The 14778-nt window shown below is 38.7% G+C and overlaps 1 protein-coding gene across 2 annotated transcripts in view; it reads right to left on the bottom strand.

Moving 5' to 3' along the window:
• NKAIN3 (sodium/potassium transporting ATPase interacting 3) overlaps positions 1 to 14778 on the bottom strand; it is a 380195-nt gene that overhangs the window by 182565 nt on the left and 182852 nt on the right. For both annotated transcript variants that reach the window (XM_086740868.1, XM_086740869.1), the window contains exon 3: positions 7527 to 7607. In XM_086740868.1, coding sequence (XP_086596994.1) covers positions 7527 to 7607 — 81 coding nt within the window. The remainder of the gene's footprint in view (positions 1 to 7526; positions 7608 to 14778) is intronic.

The following is a 14778-nucleotide window of genomic DNA, read 5'->3' as shown; positions in this document are numbered from 1 at the left end:
GTTTTTTTTTTTTAATCAGTTACTTCTGAGAGCTGGTTCAAAGAAAGAGTGGAAGCCAAGGGAATTAAATGGATTATATGACACGAGCTTATACTAGGCCTGTTTTTCTTTGCCTCTATATTAGTTTAATTCTGTTTACTTAAATGATGTTTAATTAGCCTTCCTCCTTTTTTTTTTTCATGTCAGAGAAGATTCTGGAGCATTACTTTTAAAACAGTTTTTTAAACTCTTTTGGAATAACAAAGTTGGAGAAGGAGGAGGAGGTGAGAGGGTCCAAACCTCAAAGAAATGAAAACAATCTTTTAATCAGGTTTAATTTCTGCAAGTTGAATTTTATTACTGCACACACTAAGAAGATATTATATTTAACTACTGTTATAAACCTAGTAATTTGTAACATCTAGAAATTGCAGAATGCCTACAGCTACATCCACTGCTTTAGCATGAGCCGTTATTGTGTATCACAGCTAGTAGCAGCTGATGGCACCAGCTGAAGAAAATGGACATAGAGTAGTGGGCAGAACAAGAAGGTCAGGGATATGTAGTCTCCCAAAGCCCAAGAGAGATGCTAACCAAACGCAACTGATACGAATCAGAGGTGTGTGGGAAGAAATTCTCAGCTGAGTTGAACATGATGTATGCACCTTGTCCAGCAGCAAAGAAATATACTATTATCAGTCTTACATTGTCCTTAGTGAAGGATGTGTTGCTGTGAAAGGCAATGATTTGTGTTCAATTAAAAATCCATCAATGGAACAGAAAGCACACGAGTCTTATCTGTAACAGATGCCTAACCTCTATCAGGAGTCCACAGCAACGGCAGCATCGCCTCCCACTTGGTGTCACACAGCTGAACACCGAAATCGCACCTCTGCACGCTCAAGAATTGCTGTCAGCCACCTCAGAGCCTCCACTGAGGTCCCTCATTCTCTCTGTCCCCACACACCTGCTGGGGAAAAGAAAAGTCAGAGGCACACTAAGCTCCCCAGCTGGAATGCCACTCCTGCTGAAGTTAGTAAGACTCTGACTTGATTAAAGATGAGGTTTTGAGTCTTCAACTTGTACTCACTGTTTAATTTTTAACACTCCTACCATAAACCATCCACAGACACTAATGGGTTTTTATCTTGACAAAGGCTTATTTCTGTAGATTAAAAATAGCAGGGCAGAAGTGTTACCTAGATCACCCTACAACAATATTCCTTTACTTCATTCTTCAAAATATCCAGCAATGAATCTTTGTAACAGTTTTAAATCCTATTCAGTGCCCTTACTATTAAAAAGCTTCTCCTGCCCTCCATCCAAATCTTCTTTGCCACATGCTTAGCAAATTATTTCTTCCCCTTCTTCCCAGTGGATACAAAAAACTCTGACAGCTTTCCTTCATATAAAAATCACTTACATATAAGTAGATGCACTATTCCCTACCTTCAGTCTGCTACTTAGACTAACAAAAACCTTTACCCTCCACCTGCTGATTTTACATACAGGTTTTATTTTTTAAGTTTATAACTTTTTCCTGCTCTCCTATGGATGCTGCAGACTTTGTCCACAAGCTTTTTGGAGTGGGCTATAACATAGAGCAAAACTACAACGCTAATTATGCCAAAATACTTGTTTCTGTTTTCTCATTTATGTCAGCACAAATTAGAATAAGAATCAGATGGTTTTTTCATATTGTTAGTCTAAATTTAAGCAACGCTTATTTTACATTTATCATAGTTCAGCCCTGCTTAGGACCAAGCTACACAGTGTCTCACTTACTTTCCCCACCCTCCTAGGGAATAAGGAGAGATAATATAATGAACAGGTTCAAGGTTTGAGATAAGGACAGGGAGAGATCATTTGAGTTACAGTACGGACAAAACAGACTCGACTTGGGGAAAACTATTTATTTATTATTATTAATAAAGCCAAAGCAGGATAATGCGAGAGAGAATAAAACTCCTGCCCGCTCCCCTCCCTTAACTTCATTTCTGTTATCTCTGCCTCCCTCCTCCCCAGTGAGTGGCACAGGGAGGAGAATAGGGAAGGGGGGTTATGGTCAGTTCATCACATGTTATTTTCTGCCACTCTTTCGTCCTCAGGGGAAGAACTCCTCACATTGCTCCCCTGCTCCAGCATGGGGTCCCTCCCACAGGCTACAGTCCTTGATGAACTGCTCCAGTGTGGGGTCCTTTTCCACGGGGTTCCTCAGGAACCGGCTGCCCCAGTGCAGGCTTCCCACTGGGTCACATCCTCCTATGGGCATCCACCTGCCCCAGCGTGGGGTCCTTCACGGGCTGCAGGTGGATCTCTGCACCTCCATAGACCTCCATGGGCTGCACGGGGACAGCCTGCCTCACCATGCGCTGCACCACGGGCTGCAGGGGAAACTTTACTCGTCCCTCTCCTCCTTCACTGACCTTGCTGTCTTCTTTAATACCTTATCACAGAGGCATTATCACTGTTGCCAATTAACTTGGCTCTGACCAGCGGTGGGTCCACCCTAGGCCTGGCCAAGTCCACTGGACAAAGGGGAAACTTCTAGCAGCTTCTTGCAGAAGCTGCCACTGTAGCCCTCCCGCTACACAAAACCAAGACAACATTAAAAAACAAAAAAGAAGACACAAGCCCCAGCATATACCTTTACATCTCTATTAATCACAAAATAGCATTGGTTTTGAGCTTAACTTATTCCACTTGAGATGATTACATATAATTATACAACAATTAAGGATTGACTGACATGCACCAAATGGAATAAATTGGATTCAGAAGTAGCCAGAATAAAGTCCACATGATTAGTTGCCATTCTGATGTACAATATTTTGTTTAGAAAATAGCATTAGATTTCCATTCCCACAGCATTTTACTAAGCAATTTATTAGTCCATTTTGACCTCGGACAGAATAAATCATTAATTTTAACAGCGTTAAAATTCTATCCTCCAACTACAGATTCATATAAAAATTTAGCCTATAGTTCTTTCTCCAGCTTAACAAAGATGGCTGGGAACCCTAAAGACCTTGAACTTCCATTTATAAAAGTAAATATTAGTAAAAAAACATATGTGAAAGATTGTTTTATTAATTAACATATGCAAAATTTCGTTTGGCTTCAGGGGAAATGTTAATGAAGCTAACGTCACAAGTATATGAGAGTTCACATCGACCTACATTCAATACCTAAAACTAAGGACCAGAAAATAAACATAAGCTGGTTTAGAGGTAGTTTACTACTGAATATGAGTGTTTTTCATGCAAATCCTTGGCCAAAAGCAATAAAAGAGAGCTCAAGCTTTAGAGCTAAACTTAAAATAGTCTAGAAAGAAGCAAAGTTCATGCTCAAGAAGCACGCCATAGAAAAACTAGGCAGAACAAACAGAAACATCACAGAAAAAGTAAAGAGCTCATGAACATTGCCCAGCTGCTTAAGTAAGGTATATCAAACAGCAGGAAAGGAGTACGCAGCACTGGAGAGCGGCTATACATTTACTGGGTAGGTAAAGGCAGTAACACATGTCACTGTAAACAAATGTCACTATAACCCACAATAAAACAAGCAGTAGAGAAATGGTGTATCAAAAAGTATCAGTTGGCAGAAGGAATTATAAACACAAATAAACTCAGCTATTTTCATACTGGCTCTCAAATACTGGAGGGATACAAATGATAGAAATGTTAACAGTGCATGCTGAATAAATGAGGTCTCCTTTGTAAAGTAAGAAGTACATAAAATAATGTATTGCTGGCGGAGGGGGATGGAGGCTGGCTCATACAAGTTAGAATTTCTCTTGTCAATATTTAAGAAGAACATACAAAACTTGAAATAAAAGCTTCTAGTATTCTATCAGGTAATAGGTGATCAAACTTTATTTTCAAATGTGCTTTAGAGAATTTTTTTTGTCTCTTGTTCCTTGAGATTTCTGTTTATGTCTATGTGTTTAAAATTGTCTACTCTCGAATGTGGCAACTGGAACACATTTTCATTTCAAGACAGAGAATAAGATCCAAACAACTAATGAGCTCACTTATGGATGTAGCAATCTGTCATCCTGCAGCAGAGGATTAAAAGGTCATGTTATAATAGCAGCTTTGTTTCTCTCATACAGAGAGGTTCACACTAAAAATTATGCTTTCTGTTTCATAACAGTAGTAAATGAAAAATACAGGCAATTTCATTTTTTATATGGTCACTTTTTTCACCGCTAAAATCAGAAATGAAAAAAAAGGATTAAAAAACCTAAGTTAACATAAGCAGAAAAAGTCATACGGCTCTATTTATTTTGTTTCTGATCAAATACAACTTCTTTGCTTGAAAAAGCATTAGAATTTTATTTGCATATCTGTATCATAAGTGAAAAAGGAGCTTCAACTTATACATTGTTATAAGGTAGAGAGGGAAACTTTACTCATTAGCTTTCCACTTACAACATCCTGGCTGTGGGAGAGCCAGGTGTATTTCCCTTTCACACCTGAGACGACTTGAATCCATACCATCCTTTTCCCAGGAGATTGCCCTAATTACTATACTGTAGCTATTGGGAAGCGCTTCCACAGAAAGCCTTTTTATTTTTGGCAAATTACTTTAAAACATGAAATGCGTTTTCAACTAAAAACATACTTTCTATGTCACTCTTGTAAAGAAACATCATACTTTTCTGAAAGAACTGAAAGGATCAAGTCACGTATACCGTGTTTGACACTGGGAGGGTAAGTGGCAGAAATTTTAACCACTTCTTATGAAGAAAAGTTTAAAGATCTTGATCCATAAACTTTAAACTAAATATCAAACTGTTCCTTTAAAAAAAAATAAAATTAGTTTACCAGGAAAATCTGAACATTATGAACGACAACTGAAGGAAAAATGTTTCAAACTCACAGTAAAGAAAAGGCCTAAATTACCTACATCCTTCTCATTCTCATTCAAATTTTCCATTAACCTCTGTGGAACTTCTTGGCAGAATTCAAACAGTGAATATTCAAAGGAGATTTTCCTTTCTGCAGCAAGAATAAGATCTGAACAAAATTTCAGTGGTGGAGGCATTTCTGTTAGACATTTGAGAATTCTATCCATATTGTATGCATACTCCGTGTAAAGATATTGAATTAAAATTACCATTTATTATTGCAGCAAGTTATATTTTCTGATAGTATTCCTGATTGAAGACCTAGAAAATTCACAGGACTCCAAGCAACAGGTAACTAATTCTGGTCAGAGCAAATATAAACATGACAGTGCTTAAAAACAAACAAGCAGAAATCAGTCAGCTGCCAGACAGCAACATAATTTTCCCTGATAGTACGTCAATGGAAGTTAAAAATTACAATCAATCTGCATTAATTTCACAAACAAAATCTTTTTAAATGGAAAAATAGAACAATAGCAAGAAAAAAGTGAATATGCCCTACCAAGATTTCAACGCTGAGAAAATAACCCTCCTTCAAAGGCCTCTCATAGTGTTTGATTTGCCAACCACACTAACATACCTTGCTAACAGCATATTTCTATCACACCTGACAACATAGGGATATGTTAATGGAAAGCAATGACAAATTTTTAAGCTAGCATGTTGGGTAAAACATGGGTATCAATTAAGCCAGTGTCAAATATGCATCCATTTGTAAATACCCAGGATTTTATGCATATGGTGCAAAAAAGATCTCAGTCTCTTGCATCATCTCTAGCCTAGTTTTCAGAAACAGTATTGAATGGTCCCCAAATCCCATGGTTTACAGAAGAAAACTCTTCATTCTATTATTACCAGCTTGGACCCAATACTAGTGTCTTTGATGTAATCTGTACCAGAGCAGTTAATTTCCATAGAAATAATTTTGTGTCTATCACCTTGTTGAGAAACCGCTTTTCAAATGTTGTAATTATAAGCCAGAAGATAAACATTCCACCAAAATTCTGAGATCAACCGAAGTACATACTAATAAAAGGGATTTTTCTCAACTACTGAGTAATATTTGTGCTATTATTTCTCTGCATTGTCATTTGTCATACATGTTAAGTGAGAAGACCTAAAAGTGAAACACAGTGGTGAAAATGAAGATACAAGATTTCAATTCATATTTGCTGGCTTATACTAAGGATATAATCAGAATCCTCTGCAACCAATGGAAAGACAACTCAAATTTTCACCACTTCAAGGGTCAGACTAAAAGTTTGACTTCTGAAGCACTTAGATAACTAGTGTTTTTATCTATAAAAATATAATAGTCACTATAAAAACAGTCATCACCCAACTGACTGAAAAAAATACAAACTCTATGTACAATGAAAATGAAAAATTACTTTGGGCATTCATCACTTCCATGTGTTGCTCTTCTGTTCATCTAATAGATTTATTTTGATCGCCTATGAACTGCACTAATTTCCTCACCAAGGCTATGTCTTCTGGTGAATTATGTCTTATTTGGAGAAAAATAAACTGTTGTAGCTTTTCATTATGAAATTTTATCACCAAAGGAATCTATCACTGAAAGCTTTAATTTTAATGGAATTTTTACTGAGTAAATTAAATTTTATTTCTTACTTAGTAATTTTCACCAGTTTTCTGTTTGTTGTCAGACAAAAGATCGGAGTTTTAATGCTGAACCCAAAAAAAGTATGTAGCTCACAAATATTCCCATCTGATCTAATTGGAGTTCACAATTCTCTAAAAGCATTGCATGAATTAACAGTGATGTAGTTCATATCACTAAATCTACAACCAATAATGGGGACATTTATTCTGTTAATAATACCGGGATCTGCTTGCACTATGGGCATACTGGGCCTGGAATTATTTAAGTATGAATGTGGTAAACAAAGATCAATATCGTCTGTGTCCAACAGGAGGATAAAAACCAGCAGATGTTGTATGGAATTCACTGTAGATACAATGCTAAATATACCCTATGCTAACGGAAGTGCTACCTTATACAAATGCAACACGTACCTTAATTCTTCCAGCAAACATTTCTGCTCTAATCAGAGGTTTGAATAAGGAATTGGTGACCTAGAGCACTGAGTGTCATGTAAAGGAAAGTTTTATTCAGATGCAAAAAAAAAGTCATCCTTTGCCATTTGTTCTTTTTTATAAAGAATTAACATTCTCGCTTTGAGACCAATTTGCTCAGCAAGTTATTACTTTAACCTTCTTAGTAATTTTCTTTAGCTGCTTCAAAGCAGTCTCGGAAATTCAGATACACTTTTCACACACACTTGAAAATTCAACCAAAATGACATTATTTGTTTTTCAACAATCAAAAACAACCTCAAATTTTCCACTGAATAACATTTTTTTTTTTTCCCCAGATGGTACTTCAGAAGGCAACTGTAATTCAGATTCATTACATTTATGTACTTCAAACCCGTCACTATTTGCTATCAGAGACAAGTTCAAACACTGGAGTTCTCATCAGAGGGGAACTCTGAAGACCAAATTGTATTTTCAAACAACGACATTTTTCCTCTATGGTTCCAGCTTTCTAAAATCTGAGAGTCCTGTTGTTAAAACACCCTCCCGTATACCTGAAGAAGGGTAAGTGACCTACCTTAGAAAGTCCGCCTACTTCCAAATAGAAGCAGATAATGAAAACATTCCAGGTGACCCACAGGGCAGTCCACACCGTGTACTAAACACAGAGCCGGATGAAAGCAAAAAGACAGAAAAATAAAATGTGAAGGTGAAAGGACTTTTTAGTGAGCAGATCAATAATAACAAACCTGATACCAATAAGCATTGTTCTTCTGGGAACAGCCAAATGCAGAGAGTTCAGAAAAGGAGTTCTCCCTGCAGAAGTTCCCTAAGAACCACAGGAAATTACAAATCCAATATTCGTTGCGACTCTAAATACATTCCAATAAAACAGATTTATTCTTTACAGTTTTACACTATCCTGATACCAATTTAGTCCAAAATGCTGGCTTAAACACTGTTTTGGGGCAACTGTGGGTCATTCATAAATCATGATTTAGCTCTGTTAATGGAGAGCCCAAAATAGCACAGTAATTTAAATAAGCAAATGTTATTAAAATAATATTTAAATATTATGAAGAAAGACATGAAACCACCAAATAAAACAGAAGATCTATTGATCTGATAATTTGGATTTTTTAAAAGAAAAACCAACAAACGGATAAAGGGTAAATCTGGTCTCTTAAGAGGCTTTCAGTAAAAGGTATTTTAACAGAATTCAAAATGGCTCACTACTTCTCCAGCCCTTGTGGCCATGAACATGATCCTACAATGCACCTTTACCAGGTGAACATATCCATATCTCTTCTGGGTTCTCCAGTATCCTACCCTAATGCAAGACGGAACTCATACTCCGCCCATAGTATGAATGGGAGATTAACTTGTCTACCTTAAATCATCTTTTACATTTTAATTGTAAGCATAATTGACTGGCACTATTTCCTTAAAGATGCACTGTTTACCTACATACAACTGTAAACCATGCCCAATTAACTCTCAAAGCAGTGCACCTCAGAAGCATTTCTGTCTGGCAGGCTAAGTGCACACTCAGCCACGCTGGAGCTACATCCACCTGAAAAACACAAGGAGTAGCAGCAGTGCCACTTCACATTTATGGGCTTTTAACCTTCAAAATGGAGAACTACTGCTAAATGCCTTTGCAAGTCTAGTTCGCTGTGACCAGGTGAAGCTAATATATTGTTGTCTTGCTTCAATATACTCAGTAAAGCTCGACATCCCAATCTACAATGTGCTGGATCCCACTTCCATTCCACAGGTGCTGTCAGCTTGGCTTTCTTGGGCAGTTTTGGATTATGTTCACCTCTTCCTTCCCCTCCCTATGATGTGTAATGAAAGGTTCAGGTGAAGAGAGTTGAATTTTTCCCCACTTCAATTAAGAGTCTTTTCTGTATACCAAACAGGTTAGCTGCTTTAATTTAATTTCTTATGAGGTACTTAGGCTGTTTGGAGATGGCTATGGCAGAAGAAGTAGATCATTAATGGGGCTGCATCAAAAGAAGTGTGGCCAGCAGGTCGAGGGAGGTGATTCTGCCCCTCTACTCCCCCCTGGTGAGACCCCACCTGGAGTACTGTGTCCAGTTCTGGAGCCCCCAACACAAGAAGGACATGGACCAGTTGGAGAAGGTCCAGAGGAGGGCCACGAAGATGATAAAAGGGCTGGAGCACCTCACTTATGAGGACAGGCTGAGAGAGTTGGGGCTGTTCAGCCTGGAGAAGAGAAGACTCCGGGGAGACCTGATAGCGGTCTTCCAGTACCTCAAGGGGGCCTACAAGAAAGATGGGGAGAGGCTGTTCAGTAGGGCCTGTTGCAATAAGACAAGGAGTAATGGTTTTAAAATAGAGTGGGGTAGATTTAGATTGGAAATTAGGAAAAAATTTTTTACAATGCAAGTTATAGAACACTGGAACAGGTTGCCCAGAGAGGTGGTGGAGGCCCCATCCCTGGAAACGTTCAAGGCCAGGCTGGATGAGGCTCTGAGCAACCTGATCTAGTTGGGGATGTCCCTGCTCCTTGCAGGGGGGTTGGACTAGATGACCTTTGAAGGTCCCTTCCAACCCTAACCATTCTATGATTCTATGATTCTATGATTAATAAACAAAATGAGAGTGATGCTCCTGGGCCAGTTCCTCCAGCTTGCAGCGAAGGGCAGTGTGGTAACTGAAGTCTGGATTATTATAAAATAGACGAAGCTGCTGTGGTCTGTGAGCAGTATAAGATCTGCACTATTCATAAGATTAACTTAAAAGAGGATATCACTTTACCACATTTGCTGACTTTGTAGTAAACCATCATAAGCTCCTGATTTCCCCATGTATGTCCTCAGAACATCAGGTGCAGAGTGTTCAAAATTAATGAACACTTAATACAAGCCCAGCTGCTCATAAAAAGCAGATTTCAGAATATTCAGGAGATTTCCCCTTTTTAATAAAGAATTTTTTTATCTGTCCATGAATGAAATCTGTCATCACAGCAACAGGAAACCTACTTGATCTGCTTGGGCAAGCCAAATCTGTTAATGGCCTCATTCTATCCCATGGGCACCAACAACAACTCTGAACCATGCAGGCAAAAACTCTCTGAATGTGCTTGCCCAGGCCAAGCTACCTTGTTTTACAGTCAGGACCTGTTTGGTTCCTCACCCACTATGACGATTACTGAAGGGGAAGTGTAGGTGCAAAGTTCGGTGAACTTGGCAGTGCTAGGTTTACGGTTGGAACCTAAATGATTCTATGATTCTACGAAAGCAGGTGTCCACCTTGAAACACAGGTGCTGTGTATGGAAATGCTCCTCTTGCACTCTCACTGAACTGCAGGAACATAAATTCATAATAAATAAATAAACAAATGTTTGCTAAATATATAAATAATAATCTTCTATGAGGAAAGGCTGAGAGAATTGGGGCTTTTCAACCTGGAGAAGAGAAGGCTCCGGGGAGACCTTATTACAGCCTTCCAGTACCTAAAGGGGGCTTATAAGAGAGATGGGGAGAAACTCTTTAGCAGGGCCTGTTGTGACAGAATGAGGGGATAATGGTTTTAAAATAGAAGGAGGTAGATTCAGATTAGACATTAGGAAAAAGTTTTTTACAATGAGGGTGGTGGAACACTGGAACAGGTTTCCCAGAGAGGTGGTGGATGCCCCATCCCTGGAAATATTCAAGGCCAGGTTGGACGGGGCTCTGAGCAACCTGATCTGGTTGAAGATGTCCCTGCTTCTTGCCGGGGAGTTGGACTAGACGACCTTTAAAGGTCCCTTCCAACCCAAACCAGTCTACGATTCTATGATTCCATGAAATTTAAGCTCCATTTGCTTTAAGAACATAATAATTATATATTCAATATGTACTACTATGTAATTTTTAAAAGTAAGAAAGTTCTTCTCCACATTTAAACCCACATTTTTTTGGTTATGCAAGTAAGATTTTTTTTCTTGTATAGCATCATAGGCACTTAAGGAAGTCTACATTAAAAGAAAAATTTTAAGACAGCAAAAGCAAATAAGCAAAACTAGTAAATGTCAGGATTCTGGTTATATATGTCATCTTATTTTTTTCTTTTTTTTGTGGATGTTCTATACAATGCAAACATTAATTAAATTATCATAGATATATTTTTATTTCAAAAGACCTTACCTTCTTTAATACATTTTACGAAGAGCTAACTCAGTACTTCATTTCCCTTTGTCGCTCAGACCCTGCTCTGAGGACAGAATATTAATTTCCTCATGAGGTTTTCTAAGATGCTCATCGCTGTAACGTCTGAGAGCTGCACAAACTTTAACTAATTTATTTCATGTTATAAGGGAATGATACAGCTCTCAGAATGCAAATGATGTTCTGATACATACAGAGATTACTTTCAGAAGTATTCATACATTATAGGCATCCAACTTGAGATGCTTAAGACTTCATTTTTCAGAATACTTGGGGTTATACAGCGCTTTATAGGCTCACTGTTCAGCTCCCTGTGGCTGAGCATTCAGCACTTGTGTAAATCAGACTATAAGGTCTCAAGACAAGACCCCAGAAGGCAAGGGCAAAACAAAGCATGTGAGAAGTTTAGTTTAGGTGACTCGTTTTGTGTCAAAAAGGTTTCAGTGGCTGAGAGCAGAGATAAAACTCAGCTACCCAGCACAGCCTTCACAACAAAAGCAATCCTTTCATTCTTGCTGCCACATGCCTCATTCTTCCCATGTCTTCTGTTTTCTGCAAATAAAGTTTCTGTTCTATAGCTACTATCACCAGAAAACCCCTAAATGTCTGTCTTTTCTATTGCAACTGAGGTGCCTTTAGGAAAAAAAAAAATTGTATCCATCCACGCAGTTCAAAACTGCAAATATATAAAAGGTCACATTAAGATTGCACAGGAGGGCTTTAATAACAGCTTTTTCTTAATTTATGAGTTTTTCTTCCTGAAAAAAAAAAAAGTAATACTTTCTGAACATTATGCATGTAAATTTATACGTATATGCCTTCAAGGTTTGAAAAAAAAAAGTAACAATATTCCATTATGTGGCATCACACTAACACTTGCTTGGGATGCTACATGAGGTTTTACTTTTACATCCATTATGAAGACCTCCCCTCTGAGCCAGCAAAGAAGCTGGCTTCAGTCCTCAGTTGTTTTCTTGTGCATGAACAGACAACAGGCAGGGGAAGGTGTCATGCACGCTGGCAGATGTTTGCTGTCAGCAGAGGAGTGGTTAGGGTCTGCAGGATCAAGTTCACACTGAACATCAGGGTTCATTTCCCTTACAAGGCACCTCACCTAACCTGTTTCATGACCTGACCTGCCATTCAACCTCTCCCACCCAATGTTCTGAAAACCACCCTGACTGTCCTGCTCCGTCTGCTCACCCTTACTGCCCCACACTCAGCGACTCCTACCCCAGTTCTTTGGCCAGCCACATTCAGTCCTCCCTGGCTCAGCTGGTCTCATGCTCAATATCACAACTCTCTCATATGCACTACTTAAAAATCGTCTGGACATTTTCACCTAACAGATTCCTTCTGCTGGAAGGACCTAGGACACTGGTGATAATCTTTGCTAATTTCTCCCCATGATGCACTGTCTACTTTCTTGCTTTTGGTATTTTGCACTAAGGATTGTATACTCTGTGGTGTGAGGAAGCATTTGGAGCCTTATAAGTTCTGTGGAGAGAGTACTCGCTAAATCTTACAGGTTAAATATCTATGAAACTATTGTCCAACCCAGCAGGTTCCTCTCAGATCCCATTTCTTAATGCCAGCCTCTCTTTAGTAGTGATATTTCTACAACCTTTTTGAGAGTACAGGTCATACTGAAACCTATGCAGATATAGCTTTCACATAACAGTGAAATACAACCACTTCTAGAGTTAAATCATTGGTATTAGATGGACACAATGCCACTAAAAGAAAGGGTTAAGGAAAAATCAGAATTATAGAATCTTAAGGTTGGAAGAGATCTCTAGGATCATCAAGTCCAAACATCAACCCAACACCACCATGTCCACTAAACCATGTCCTGAAGTGCCATGTCTACATGTTCTTTGAACACCTCCAGGGATGGTGACTACACCAGTGCCTTGGGCAGCCTGTTCCAGTGCCTGACCACTCCTTCAGTAAAGAAGTGTTTCCTAATATCCAACCTAAACCTCCCCTGCCACAACTTGAGGCCATTTCCTCTCGTCCTACCGCAAGTTAATTGGGAGAAGAGACCAACACCTGCCTCCCTACAAGGTCCTTTCAAGTAGTTGCAGAGAGCAATGAGGTCTCCCCTCAGCCTCCTCTTCTCCAGACTAAATGATCCCAGTTGCCTCAGCTGCTCCTCATAAGACTGTGCTCTAGACCCTTCACCAGCTTTGTTGCCCTTCTTTGGGTGCGCTCCAGCAACTCAACGTCCTTCTTGTACTGAGGAGCCCAAAACTCCACACCGTATTTGAGGTGCAGCCTCACCAGTGCTGAGTTCGGGGGCACAATCACTTCCCTACTCCTGCTGGCCTCAATGTTCCTGATGCAAGCCAGATGTGAAGGATGGCTTCCTAAAGTGAAAGCTAAGAGAGAAAAGGGAAATTTCTAAGTTTGAATATTACAAGGATTGTGGGATAAGTTTAGCTTTAATGAATAAACTGTCTCAAGTGCATATTTAATCTGAAGTACAGCACCTCCTCTGACAGTGTCTTGGCATGAAGGGAAATGAATGTTGGCTCAGGGATACTTCAGGGGAAAGGCAGCAACTACTGAGTCATCAGATCGTCTTCCTGTAATACCCGGCTGTGCCTCAGAGGCATCAGTGCTTACAGAGCCTTATTTAGTCCTGTCCGTGAAAGATGACAAGGAAAGTGGCATAAATCAACATAATGAAACAGTAACAACTCGGGGTTTACCAAGAAGGATATTAAAGGAGTAATTTTGAATGCCTAAATATTTCATATATTTTTAAGCTGCAAGAGTGTCTGTATACCATTTGCTTGAATACTGTGTAAAGTATCCTTTATAGCCTTTCTTCTCTCTCTCTCTCTTTTTTTTTTTTTTTTTTAAGAAACTGCCTCCTGGCTTTTCAGGTGTACACATTGCCTATATATCATATTATTTAATGGGCTAAATTAAGGCAAGCAAAGCAGAGATTTCCACTTTATGTTATTTTCATCTCTCACTGTTCATTAATACATTTATGTTCAGCTTTGGGCCAGGTTTGTGCAATCTTAGCTATATGACTCATCGTTCGGAAGGCTTTTGAAGTCTTATATCAGAAATAGGCAAGGGGAAACAAACCCAACTTTAACAAGTATCCTGTCATCATTTTTAATCAATTTTAACAGCCTGAAAATCTTGCTGGTGATAGCAAGTTCTGTCAAGAAAGGAAAACATGTACAGGGAAATGGATCGCAGCAGAGCTCTGGAGCTTCGTGACAGGTATGTTACAGTGTAGTTAGAACTAAAAATTAGTTGTTTCTTCTTCTCTGTAAATGTTTGTGTAAGTTTCAAATGAGCTAATATGGGAAAATTAGGAATCAGCTCTGCCCTTTTGTGTCCTGTGGGATCTTTGCACTGATTTAAATCAGCCACAAAATATTCAAGTACTGAAAATAGCACATCCGCTTACTGACAGGACAAATTGTTCACAAAAATTGGTCTAAATGAGAAATTAATAGAAATAAAAACTATTAGAAATAATTATTAGATTTAAACTAATTGAGGCACTTGGAGTTAATAAGTTAATGCAGTTGCTCCCTTTCTCTCTTTGTGTTTCCTAAGCTCTGAGGACTCAGAATTTTACTTATGAGCAAGTGAAATTCCAAATTTATTTCAGAATTACCATCCTT

This window comes from Chlamydotis macqueenii, chromosome 2 (genome assembly GCF_036417535.1).
Source record: "Chlamydotis macqueenii isolate bChlMac1 chromosome 2, bChlMac1.mat, whole genome shotgun sequence".
In the NCBI taxonomy this organism is placed as follows: Eukaryota; Metazoa; Chordata; class Aves; order Otidiformes; family Otididae; genus Chlamydotis; species Chlamydotis macqueenii.
The sequence above is the reverse complement of the archived record's forward strand: the minus strand, read 5'-3'. Positions and strand labels throughout refer to the sequence as shown.